The sequence below is a fragment of the Hyaena hyaena genome, unplaced genomic scaffold (genome assembly GCF_003009895.1).
Source record: "Hyaena hyaena isolate Hyena2069 unplaced genomic scaffold, ASM300989v1 scaffold_836, whole genome shotgun sequence".
Lineage (NCBI taxonomy): Eukaryota > Metazoa > Chordata > Mammalia > Carnivora > Hyaenidae > Hyaena > Hyaena hyaena.
This window is the reverse complement of record NW_024081464.1, coordinates 207,911-220,480: the sequence shown is the minus strand read 5'-3', so window position 1 is coordinate 220,480 and position 12,570 is coordinate 207,911. Positions and strand designations below refer to the sequence as shown.

General features: G+C 43.3%; 1 protein-coding gene across 3 annotated transcripts in view; it reads right to left on the bottom strand.

The window, feature by feature from the left end:
• Positions 1 to 12,570, bottom strand: part of BLK (BLK proto-oncogene, Src family tyrosine kinase) — a 73,060-nt gene that overhangs the window by 16,227 nt on the left and 44,263 nt on the right. For 2 of the 3 annotated variants that reach the window (XM_039219731.1, XM_039219730.1), the window contains exons 2-3: positions 3,707 to 3,815; positions 1,241 to 1,292 (exon numbers count right to left, since the gene is read on the bottom strand). In XM_039219731.1, the coding sequence (XP_039075662.1) occupies positions 1,241 to 1,292; positions 3,707 to 3,814 (160 nt within the window). In that variant the 5' untranslated portion in view covers position 3,815. The remainder of the gene's footprint in view (positions 1 to 1,240; positions 1,293 to 3,706; positions 3,816 to 12,570) is intronic. The other variant, XM_039219732.1, reaches the window with a different exon arrangement.

Below are 12,570 nucleotides of genomic sequence, written 5' to 3'. Positions count from 1 at the left end.
ATTGGACTAGATGACAGTGCCCCCCACCCCCAGTTCTGAGATTCAAGTTATTGCACCAAAGGCAGTTAGTTGATTGCCCCACCTCCCCCCGCCATCAGACTTCCTTACTGGAGATGTGAAGCCCCCAGGAGGAAGTGAAGGGTAAACCTTGGTAATTAATGGTGATTCACGGTAATTAATCGTTATCTCGGTTCAGCATTTTGCTCATGAGTCTGCCATTCTGAGCTCTTTCGGGGGAGGAACCACATCTCACTCAGTTCTATAGTTTCCCCAGGACTCGGACCCGGCAAGCCTCTGGATGCTATTGGCTCAATGCATGCTGTATGAGAGAATGGCTGACTGGCGCTGACAGAGCTCCTGGTGCCGTGTGTAAGTGGGTTATAAGTGCCTGTAAGCCAATTCTGTATGAAGCTACCATCCTGTGAGTGCCCCGGTCCACACCCCTGACCCAGGAAGGCCAAGGTCACTCATTATGGGACCCCCAACTGTCCTATCTATCAGAGTGGAAGTAGAGACTGGGGGTGAGGGAGGATGGTATGAGCAGTCAGAAGGTCGGCAATGGCTTTGGATAGTAGGGAAGAAGTGGGAAAAAGATGTTGCTGGGGCGCCTGGGTGGTTCAGTCAGTTAAGCGTCTTACTTCAGGTCAGGTCATGATCTCAGGGTTCGTGAGTTTGAGCCCTGCATCGATCTCTGTGCTGACAGCTCAGAGCCTGGAACCTGCTTCAGATTCTGTGTCTCCCTCTCTCTGTGTCCCTTCCCAACTCACACTCTGTGTGTCTGTCTGTCTATCTGTCTTTCTCTCTCTCTCTCCCGGGCGGGTGGGGGTGGGGGGGAGGGCGGAAGATGCTTCCATTCACAGAATAGACTGAGGGCAGGAGGGAAGATGCAGACCTGTCGTAGGCCCTCCCCCTCTGAGGTTGGGAGTTAGAATCTTGGAAAATTTGGGTTTGTCTTTATGCCATTTGTATTTACTGTAACGGTTTTCTTTTTGTCTCATTTATAGTCTGTAAAGTCCTTTTTTAAAGAAAACCCACCCAGGCTCAGATACAGGGACTGATGCTTGGTTCCTGGAGAGGCTCCCACAGACAGGTGAAAACTGTGCCTGGTTCAGCACCCCCGTCCCCAGCCTTCTTTCTGGCCTGCCCAGTCCTCTCCAGGAAGCTGCCCCCCACTGGGCCCCTGTGCTGACTACTCATGGCCGGGCAGGGAGCCTCAGCTTCCAAAGCACCCCCTTCTTACCTTGGTCTGGGTGCGTGTCCAGAGGCAAAGGAGCTAGGTGGTTAAACAGGACCTGAAGTAGAGACACAGGCATGCTGCATTAGTTCAATGCCCGAGGCCTGGGCAGGGCCCAGTGAGGCAGCTGGGTGGTCTGGGGGGGAGGGAAGCTGCTTTGTCAGCAGGAGGTTGCACAGGTAGACCATACACATGGTGCCACCACTCTCAGGTACCTTGCCATCTCACATGGGACCCTACATGGGGTTAGAGGCAGGGGTGTGGGGGTACCCCAGCTTTGTAAGATGCAGCTATGGAATGGGGGAGGCGGGGAGTGGGTGGGAAGCTGGATCACCTGGGTTAAACTCCTGGCTCTGCCATTAAGTCATGAAGCTGCAAAAGGGTATTTGTTCCAGGAAAAAATTCTTTTAAAAGCATATTTCCCTGAAACTCAGCAAATATGTCCCTCGGTATGTACCCTGTAGAGAAACTTTTGCGTATGTGTACCAGGAAATACATTCAATAGTGCTCCCAGCAAAAGTAATAATAATAACGATACGTAAAAATTGTCGAGTGTGGAAATCATCCTTAGGACTAATGGCAGAGGAACAGAAAAACTGGGGCATAGTCATGCAAGGAAATTCCGCGCCCCTGTGGGAGCTGATGAGCTCTAGCTACATGTGTCGACGTGGATGACATTCACAAACGTCATGAAGATCTGAAAACCAAGTCTCAGAAGAACACATGGTGTTTGACTCGATTGACTGAAAGATCGTAACAGGCAAAATTAAACCAGTCTTTAACAGTATACACACGTGATGACACAAAAAAGCAAAGCTACGGAATGATAAACACATTCAGGGGAGGGGGTCCTGGGGTGAAGGACAGACTGGGCAGACGGCGGTCACTTTCCCCTTCTGAAGACGGGAGGGGCTGTGCTGTGTGCTCATCTCATTACTCTTTCAACTTGACTCATGTGCTATGAATATTCTTTTTTTGTATTCCATATTTACCAGACACAATTTTGAAGTAGGATTTTGCAAAATGGTATGTATAGTTTGACCCAATTGAAAATATAAAGACATGGGGCTCCTGGGTGACTCAGTTGGTTAAGGGTCCCACTCTTGATTTCTGCTCAGGTCATGATCTCCTGGTTGTGAGATTGAGTCCCGAGAGAGGATTCTCTCTCACTCCCTCTCTTTCTGCCCTTCCCCTGCTCGTCCTCTTCTCTCTCTCAAAAATAAATAAGCATTTAAAAAAGAAAGAAAATATAAACACATAATATAAAATTGAGTAAAAGGGTCTGGTGGAAGGAGCTCTGGAGTCTTAACTCTGGGCATCTTTGGCTAGTAGGATAATGAGTATTTATAATTTTTCTCCATAATTAGTATATATTATCTGATTTTTTTAAAAGTTAAAAACATTCCAGCCTCTATTACTTATTAGCATGTACCTTTGGGGAAATTACTCTATATAAGTCTGAGTTGACCCCTGCCATTATTCACTCATTCAACAAACATTTCATTGTTCCATGCCATGCCCTGGACTAAGCTGGGACACAGATAAAATGCCTAGTTTGTCTAAGAAATGAGATTAGCGATCTCCACTTCCCGCCAGGTCACCGTTGGAGTAAAGTGATGACCAGTGGCATGTGCCCCGGAGACAGAGACTAAGAGACGAGGTCTTAGGCATGACTCATCACTGCCTCAAAGCAAAAAGGGGTTGGTGGGCAGGTGCGGGAGGGGGTGTCACACACAGTCATCTAAAAATGCATCTTTGGAATGTACTAACCTCCGTGGAAGGGAGCTAACTGCTTTGTGATCAAGTCAGAACTGCATCACAGGCTCTGCGGGAACCTGCGGGTTTGCTGGGGGGGATGTGGATGGTCTTAGGGTTCCTCACCTCCAGAGATTAAGCTCCTTGGAATGAGGCAGCAGTGCCAGGAGCTTCTGCCTAGGGGCGGGGCAGCAGAGGTTGCTAAATGCCCCAGACCCTTTCCCACCACACCTTCCTCTCAAGCTGACCTGTTTGATTTCTATTTCCCTTCAAGCTTCCCTTTGCAAAATGAAAATTGGCTAAGAATTATCAGAGACTAACCTGGTCCTGTGTAAAGGTAATATATTATGGGATTGCATCGTTGTATATACATCACATACCGTTATATCCCTGTCAGAAAGGCATTTTAATTATACCCATTTTACAGATGCAGAAACTGAGGCATCAGGGAGTTAAGTAAGCTGCTTCAAAGTACACAGCAAATCCATGTAAACACTGGCAATCTGGCTGCTAAACGTTCTACTATACTGCCACACCAACATGAGGGGAGGTGCCATGTTTGGTGGCAGTGGCAGGGGGCCGATTTGTCAGAGCTCTGAAGTTTCTAGAAATGGCACTGGGCTGGCTGGAGACAAGCAGCAGCCCTGAGGGCACTGCCCTTGCTCTCTGTTCTTCTTCCTCCCCCTCCCTCCCCAGCTGGGAATAGCCATCACTCACCAGGGGTGGCAGTGGTGGGGGGTCTTTGCTCTGGGTGCTGACCTTCACAGGGCTCCAGTGGCCCTTACCCTTCTCCTTCACCTGCTTTTTGCTGCTCACCACTCCCATCCTGTTGGAGACCACACAGCAGATTGGTGATGTGAGTACGTCTTCAGAGCCTCAGTACATAAGAGCTCCCCCAACCACTTCCAGGTGGCCAATTAGAAAGGCGGGGTGGAAGTGGGAGGGCAGTGAAGACCAAAATCAGAACATGGAGTCAGTAAGCAGTCTTGGGGGCTAAGTTTGCATCCATCTTTTTTTTTTTTTCCCAGAGCAGGAAGAAGTGGACGGGAGAGGACGAATGACTGGGTTTAGGACACAAAGATCATCTGGGTCTGAGCAAACTGCCAGAAACTGCTGGGGTGGACCTCATTTCCTTGGGGCCAGGAACATCCAGGAGGAGTCTGACCAATGCTCCTGGTGGTCTGGGTTCTAGCCTTCATTTTGCCACTGGCTGTATTACTTGGGAAGGCCAAGTTCCTTTCTTGGCCCATGTTAGGACATGTTTGAGGTTCTTTCCCACTCAGATTTTCATATAAAATGCTATAAATTCAGGGCACACTGATGGTACAGGCGTCTGAAGCCAACAGCATCTCTCAGAAATATCAGGGAGTCTTCCATAAGTGAGAGAGATATGGCCAAGATTTTTCTTGGGTAAACAATCATAGAGTCATATAAGTGGGAAAGATACCAGAGACCACAGCCAACATCACCACATCAGCACTGCCTTCATTCCAGGGACAGCTATTAGGAAGGACTTATTCTTGAACTTCACAAAGCCTATCTCACATCATCCCTTTAACTCTAAGTGTAAGTAGGCATCATCCCTGTCCCAGGACTGAGGTTTGAGATGTTAAATAGGTGGTTCGTGGTCAAACCATTAACCAACAAAGAGCCACCTGTGAAGCCCTGGCTGACCCCAGACCACTACCCTCCACTACCCTGGCCCATCCCCAAGACACAAACATATATAGAGGAAAGGACCTTGGGACCCTGTTCTTGTCACAAGGGCCGTGTGGTTGGTGGAGAGTTTCTGACTGGTTTCAGTTGCATACATTCAGATGTATTTCATCGACTCCAGAATGCACCTTATTTTCACATTTCAATATCTCTTGAAACTGTGATGTATTTTACAACAGATGATGATTCATAAAGTAAATATCAGCATCTTTCCCCTCTCTTTTTTAGTGATACATAGAATAAATGCTAGTCTTCCAACAGCGGTGTCTTAGATTTACTGAAACACAGTGATGCTTTTCTTCCAGAAAGTTGAAAGTACATGTCTCATATTAAATCTCCTCAAATTAATGTTGAAAAACAGGAAGATTATAATAATTTTAAATATGGGAGAGAAAGAGATCCAATAACAAGATCCAGTAACAAGTGAGTGTGCCTTGCAAACAGAACATGCAATATTTCACATTTGTAAAGAACAATATTTCTCTGTATTCAAGTAGCTTCTTTATGTCAGTTCAGATAAACCTCAGCAGCAAATGAAATCTGGTGCCAAAGTTACAAGCCAACATTTCAGTTTTCAGAGATTTCATGGTATCAGAATTTTGAATAAGGGATTATGGATTTCTATTAAGAATTAATACTTAATTTTATCAGGTACCCTATTTAGCGTCTCTTAAAATGATTGTTTAATTTGTTGATATAATGAATTATGTTGATAAAATTTTGGCTACTGAAATATCCTTGTATTCCAAAACAAAAGCTGTTTGTTTTATTTTAAATGAGATAATAATATTATTATTATAAACAATAATGTTTTATTTCAAATGAGAATCAATATTCCCAAATGGAGTCTGTCAATGAGGAGTTAACATTAAGATGATGCTGGCTTCGTAACATACAGGGGGCTCTCCGTCCTTCGTATGGCTTTGAATCATTGAGTAATACTGGGACTCTCTGTTCTTTAAAGGCTAGATAAAACTCAGCCAGTAAGTCATCTGTTCTGGGGTCCTTTTTTTTTTTTTAATATTTATTCATTTTTGAGACAGAGAGACAGAGCATGAGCAAGGGAGGGGCAGAGACAGAGGGAGACACAGAATTCGAAGCAGGCTCCAGGCTCTGAGCTGTCATCACAATGCTCAATGTGTGGCTCAAACTCACGAGCTGTGAGATCATGACCTGAGCCGAAGTCGGACGCTTAACGACTAAGCCACCCAGACGCCCCTGTTCTGGGGTCCTTTTAAAAAGTAGATATTTAATGTAAGAAACAAAACAGATGAACATAGTGGAAGGACAGAAAAATAAAATAAGGTAAAAGCATAGAGAGAGGCAAACCGTGAGAGACTCTTAAATATAGAGAACAAACTGAGGGTTGATGGAGCGAGGGTGATGGGCACTAAGGAGGGCAGTTGTTGGGGTGAACACACTGGGTGCTGTATGTAAGAGATGAGTCACTCAATTCTACTCCTGAAACCAATACTACACTGTATGTTAACTAACTTGAATTTAAATTTAAAAATAAATAAATAAAATCTTCAGAGAAAAAAAATAAAATAAATTTTAAAAATTAAAAAAATAAAAAGTAGATCTTCAAGTACATTTCCCACTCTTCTACAGGAATTTGTTAGTTTCCATTTTTCCTCCTACTTGCACCATTTTGATGATTATATGATTTATAAGGAGACCTTTGGTTTCCTCCACATTTTCTAATTTGTTGCCATAAAGTTTTATGTAGTGTTGTCTTGTAATTATTTTAATCACTTCTCTTTCTTGATTATGTCCTCTTCCTCATTCCTAAGATAAATTAACTGTACTTTCAATAATAATTACAATTTTTAATTGGATAAAATTATCTGAAGTGTTCTATGACCAAATACAACTTTAATCTAGGTTTAAAACTATGAAAAAGAGCACTGTAATCAAAATAGCACACAACTGGAGTAAGAATAGAGATATAATCAGTGGAGCAGAATGATAAGCGCGCAAACAGATGCCACTGCATTTGGAACTGCATATATGAAAACAGCAGCATTTTACTTCAATGGAGAACTGAAAGTTTATTTTTAATAAATGGTATTAGGAAAATTGGCTGTCTACCTAGAAGAAAGTACAATCAGACCCCTACCTCACACCATATTAAAAAATAAATTCCATGTATACTGAAAAATTTTTTTAAACTTTAATTAATTGAAAGAAATTACTTGAACTTCAGAAGGAATTAACTGAAAGACGATTTAGGATACTACACATATTATCCAAAGTTCAGAGATAGCAATTAACAAGATAGAATTGCCAGAAGCTAAGAGAGAACTAAAAAATATATTGGTAACAAAAAGACAAATTTATAAACACAGAAGGTATTATATGATTAAAAAAATTATGAAGTCAGTACATAAGCAATAGATTGGGGAAAAGATTTACAAACCATATCACAGATAAATGCTTATTTATAATGTACACAGAGGTCATGAAAATTAACAAGAAGCATGGGTCTTGCATACAATCTACTCGATAGAAAAGGCAGTTTACCCAACACAAATCCATATAGCTAAAGGAACATGTGAAAATGTTAAAATTACTTACAATTGGAAAATGCAAATTATGATAATAAATATCACATTCTATCAATAAGATGGGGGAAAATAAAGATAATATCAATTGTCGATGGTAAATCAAGGGAGAATTGTGTTTTCATACATTTCTGGAATGAAATTATTTATTATATTATTGTTATTTCATTTCTTTTTCCCCACTGTATTTCTTGAATGAACCTTCTATGAGGGCTGGGATCTTTGTCTTACTCATTGTTGAACCTAAATTGTTAAAGCAGTGCCAGGCAAGGGGTAAGGGCTTAACAGTTATCAGACAAATAAAATATAAAATATTACCAACCATGTAGAAAATTTTCAAATTCTATTAAAATTTAAAAATACAGGAGCACCTGGGTGGCTCGGTTGGTTGAGCATCTGACTCTTGATTTCAGCTCAGGTCATGATCTCACCATTAGTGGCATTGAGCCCCGTGTTGACAGCCTGCTTAGGATTCTTTCTCTCCCTCTCTTTCTCTCTCTGTCCTTCCCCAGCTTGTGCTTGATCTCTCACTCTCTCAGTCTCTCTCAAATTAACTTAAAAAAAAATTTTAAATGCATATTCCTTTCCATTTACAATCTCACTTCTGGGAATCTCACAGAGTAATAAAACATCATTATATAGTAATGTATGAGATATAAAAATGTTTGCTGTAGTAATATTTGCAGCAGCAAAAAAAAAAGAAACAAAACAAAACAGAATTTTGTAACTACTCACCGTTCAGGGAATTGTTGAATAAATCTGCATCCTAAAATTCTCTAAAATATTATGCAATTATTAAAAAGAATATGCTAGATTTTTACAAGTGAAGCTGAAAGGAATTTCTGGGGCACCTGGGTGGCTCGGTCAGCTAAGTGTCCGACTTCGGCTCAGGTCATGATCTCACGGTTCGTGAATTTTAGCTCCGTGTTGGGCTGTGTGCTGACAGCTCAGCAGATTCTGTGTGTGTCTCTCTCTGCCTCTCCCCTGGTTATACTCTCTCTCTTTCCAAAGTAAATAAATATTAAAAAAAATTTTAAGAGGAATTTCTACAACATGTCGTTACATGAGAAAAGCAAGCTTCAAAAAAGTGCACAAAGTTATCCCATATCTGGAAATACCAAAGAATGAAAAAAAGAAACTTCTCTAGGTAGGCATATGCATATGTTTTTATGTTACATGGAGTGGGGTTTGGGAGGATAAACACCAAGTTGTTTACTTTCATTATCAGTGGGGGAGGTAGAAGGGTAAAAAAAAACAAAAACAAAAGTGAATTATAAAAACCGTGTGTGTGAGCATGTGTGGTGTGGGTGTTGATGCAAAGCAGTGCCCCAAAAAGATATTTCCTAAAATATTAATGTTGTTTGTCAGGTGATAGGACTTCATGTGACTTTTCTCTTCTTTCATATAATGTCATATGTTCCATGAACCCTTTAATAGTAAGCCTACATTATCGTCACGAGCAGAAAAATAAAGAGAAAGCGGATAATGTGCCCAGCAACAGAGAGTCAGGGCCAGTGCCCATTTTTAATAGTGACCATTGAGCAGCCACCAGGGCTGTCTGAGACTCAAGCCTTTCCTGATCTCTCCCAGCTTCGTGGCTTAATGAAGTATCAGTAGGCAACAGCTTCTAGAATTTTCCCAACACGGACTCCATATTGCTCTCAATTTTAAACTTCCTGTTCACTTAAACAACATAACTGAACATCTAAATAACTTGATACAAAGTAAAATTCCTGCAGTGAAATCACCCACTACTTACACGTCTTGGTCCTTTGACTCCTTATCGGTATATATACGGAGGGTTTTCCCTGGTTTTTATAAACACACAGGTTCGCTATGGTCCCTACACCACAGTGGTTCTGACTGGAGACTAGAGTTACTCAGGGGGCCATTTGATTGCCAGGGCCACGTCTGGGTGCTGGCTGCCACCTTGCTGTGATATTTTCGCAGTTTCAGGCTGGGTGGAGCCCGCGAATGCAGAAGTCCATGCAAACGTGAAGTGAAACATGTGCAAGTCCTTGGTGGCTCCAGATGGCTTTGCTACACTGAGAAGACCCTGGTCTCCTTTCCATTGGTGAAGGACAGATGAGAGAAAGGTGTGAGTTTGTGTGTGTGTGTGTGTGTCTGTGAGAGAGAGGGAGGGAAAGTGAGTATGGCTGGGGGAAGACAGTGTGCACTTGTGCACCTGTGTGTGTGCATGACAGAGCAAGTGTGTGAACACACCTATGTGTGTGTGCTTGTGTGCTAGTGTGTGTGTGTGTGTGTGTGTGTAGTGGGGGGGGGTAGCAACAGGAAGGGAAAGGTGAGGGAAGGGGCTTCTATTTGTTCCTTTGGTGTGGATTCATCCCCGCTATGCTGACTGACCAGAGCACGGAGATCAGCATTTGCCCCAAGGGAGATGCTCAAAGCCTGACACTCAGCCACAGCCTGACACACAGCCACAGCCTGACAGGGGATGTGGTGGAGCAGCAACTAAAAATAGAGAAACTAGAAACCCTTTATTTGCAGTTGCCTAGCAGTTCATAGGTAGAAAAGCCACTTGGTGTATATGATTTATGTGATATTCAGGAAAGCATCCATAGTTTGGTTCCAATTATCCTCATTTTATGGCTGAAGATAAGAGCGGGGCGAGGTGGCTTGCTACGGTCACGCTGAGGAAGGCAGAACCAGGAGATGGAGAGTGATCTCTGCCCCAGTACTGCCTGGAACTTGCTGCTCAAAGCAGGTGCACAGGTAGCCCTGCCTAGGGCTCCATCCCCCTTGACCCACAGCTCAGGTTCAGGTTCAGATACTCAGTCCTCTCCTCTGTGGGGGCCACCACTTGCCTCGGAAGCCCTCTATCCGGAGGAGAGACTGCAGGGGTTGCTGCTGGAGCCGGGAGGTCTGGGGGACGTGGGTCGCTCTGGAGTTCTGGCACGTTCGGGCACCTTTCTCCCTTCCCTGGTGCAGTGGGGGGAGACGGGAGTTTAAGGAACCTGGACTCGAAAGCAAGCTAGGCATTGGCCATGTGAACTTGGGCAAATCCGTTAGTGTCATGGAGTCTCAGTCTCCTCTACAAAAATGGGAGGTATGAAACTGCTCCTTGTTTCATACACAAAGCCTTCCTGCAAAAGCATACTCAAAGGTGAATGCTGAAAACAGTAAAACAGTGGACTTTGCTGTTTTGTGGGGAGGGAGCAGTTTTCTGCCGAATTAAACCATGTTATGAAATTCACAGTTACATCTTGCCCATTTGCAAATCTTTGCAATCTATTTTCAATCTTTCGCAGATGTTTTTTTTAATGATGCACTCACCTGTCATGATGGGCATAATTGCAATGACCGTTTGACTATTTGTGTAAAATTAGAGAAAAATGCACCAAAATATGAAAACGATTGTGCAAACACTACTACCCAGGCAAAAATGGTTGTCCTGCCAAGACGAAGCTGCTGGCAGGCGGTTGCAGGCCTCGGTAAGGCTGGGAATGTTCACTCACCAGCTGACGTGCTCAGGTTCAAACGCAGCATATGGAAAATGTTTGGGGATATTGACACACAAATATGTATGTTTTATAAAGGTCAAGACCAACAGTCTGTACATACTTCTCACGGTTGTCACATGAGCCAGCAAGATGAAGGTGAGAAAGGAACAGAGCCTTGAGTGTGCTAAAAACATATTAACTAGAGGGCATTCAGAGCAACTTGGGTGACACTTTCCCTCCATAGCACTGGTATCATGGTGCCAAAGGTGGCCCTGGGATCCATTGGGATTTGCTACCTTTTTTTTAGGAGGAGGGTCCTGCGGGCCTGGTGTTGGAAGCCAAGGTGGTGGTGGGCAGGGGGACAAAGGCCAATGTGGATGGTGGCTGCTGTGTGGCCCAGAGAACTATTGATGACTCTGAGTCCCTTTATCTGCACTGGCTGTTCTAGAAGCCAGGCAGGTTACTTTAGAGGCAAGGGGATGATTTGGTTGAAAAAAAGTCTCACGCATGAAGTTAACCCTGGACTACATATAATTTCATGACAGAAAACTCAGGTAAACTCTGGTTTACCTTTTTTTTTTTAAGTTTATTTATTTATTTTGAGGGAGACAGCACTAGTGGGCGAGGGGCAGAGAGAGAGGGAAAGAGAGAGAATCCCAGGCTCTGCGCTGATGTGGGGCTCAAACTCACAAACTGTGAGATCATGACCTGAGCCAAAACCAAGAGACTGATGATTAACCGACTGAGCCATCCAGGCGCCCCTCTAGTTTACTTTTGTAATAGCAGGTGCTATACTGTTTTGAGTGCTTCCCATGTGCCGGAAACTAAGCCAGACATGTTACCTACACTGTCATGATGGAGGGTCACCACATTGCACGGTAGACAAGAGTGTTGAGCTCTGAATCCTGGGTTTTGCTATTTTCTACTTGGGTATCCTTGGGCAAGTTACTTAACATTTCTGTCTCTTAGTCTAGAGATAATAACAGTTTACAACAGAATGTTGTAAAGATTAAATTAGTTATTACAGGCTATTAGGACATCTAGGAATGGCGCTTGGACTATTTAATAGTAAGTATTTAATAAAGGTTTTACTATTATTCCACATATACAAATTATCAATAATGATTTCTTCAGTAACTGTGTGAGATAGGCATTGCTACCTTCTTTCTAAAGACAAGATGAACTTGGGACATGAAGGGTTTCTCCAGGTCAAACAGCTAGTGAGCTGTGTGGATGGCCTTACATCCAGTTTTGACTACTTCCTAAGTCTGCAATCTGGAAACCTTGCCTTGTTATTAGCTGAAAGCTTTACCTTTCTGACTTGACCTGTCTGACATGGAGGGGCAGCCTTGAGGTGGAACAGGTGAGCCTATTCACAAAGCCGGGTCTCATCAGAGGTGTTGGTGGCCATGATGAGATATTGTCTTCCCTTCAGTGAATTCTCTCTTCCATGGAGTGTTTGCCAACGTCCAGTCATTCCAAATCCTGCCCATATCCTAGTTGAGGCCTAGTGATGGCCTCGTGACTTTGAATCAAAAAAGAAGCCAAAGAACTTGAATTGAAACCCATTTTTTGAGTCTCAAATTCAGGATAGCTCAACTTGAATAATATGGATCCCTCCACCTGTGAACATAAAACAGTAGCAGTGCTGGCTCTTAGAACTCTATATTGTGTTCATTCAGTCGCTGTCAATTGTGTACCGTGTCAGGCAAAGACCAAGAGAGGAAATAAGGAAGGAATCTGTCCTCATGGTAGGATAAAGAGGTGAGACATCTACCTAAGTCACAGCAATTCAAGGTAGGCAGGATTACATAGAGAAGAGAGGTTTTGTGAACTCAGC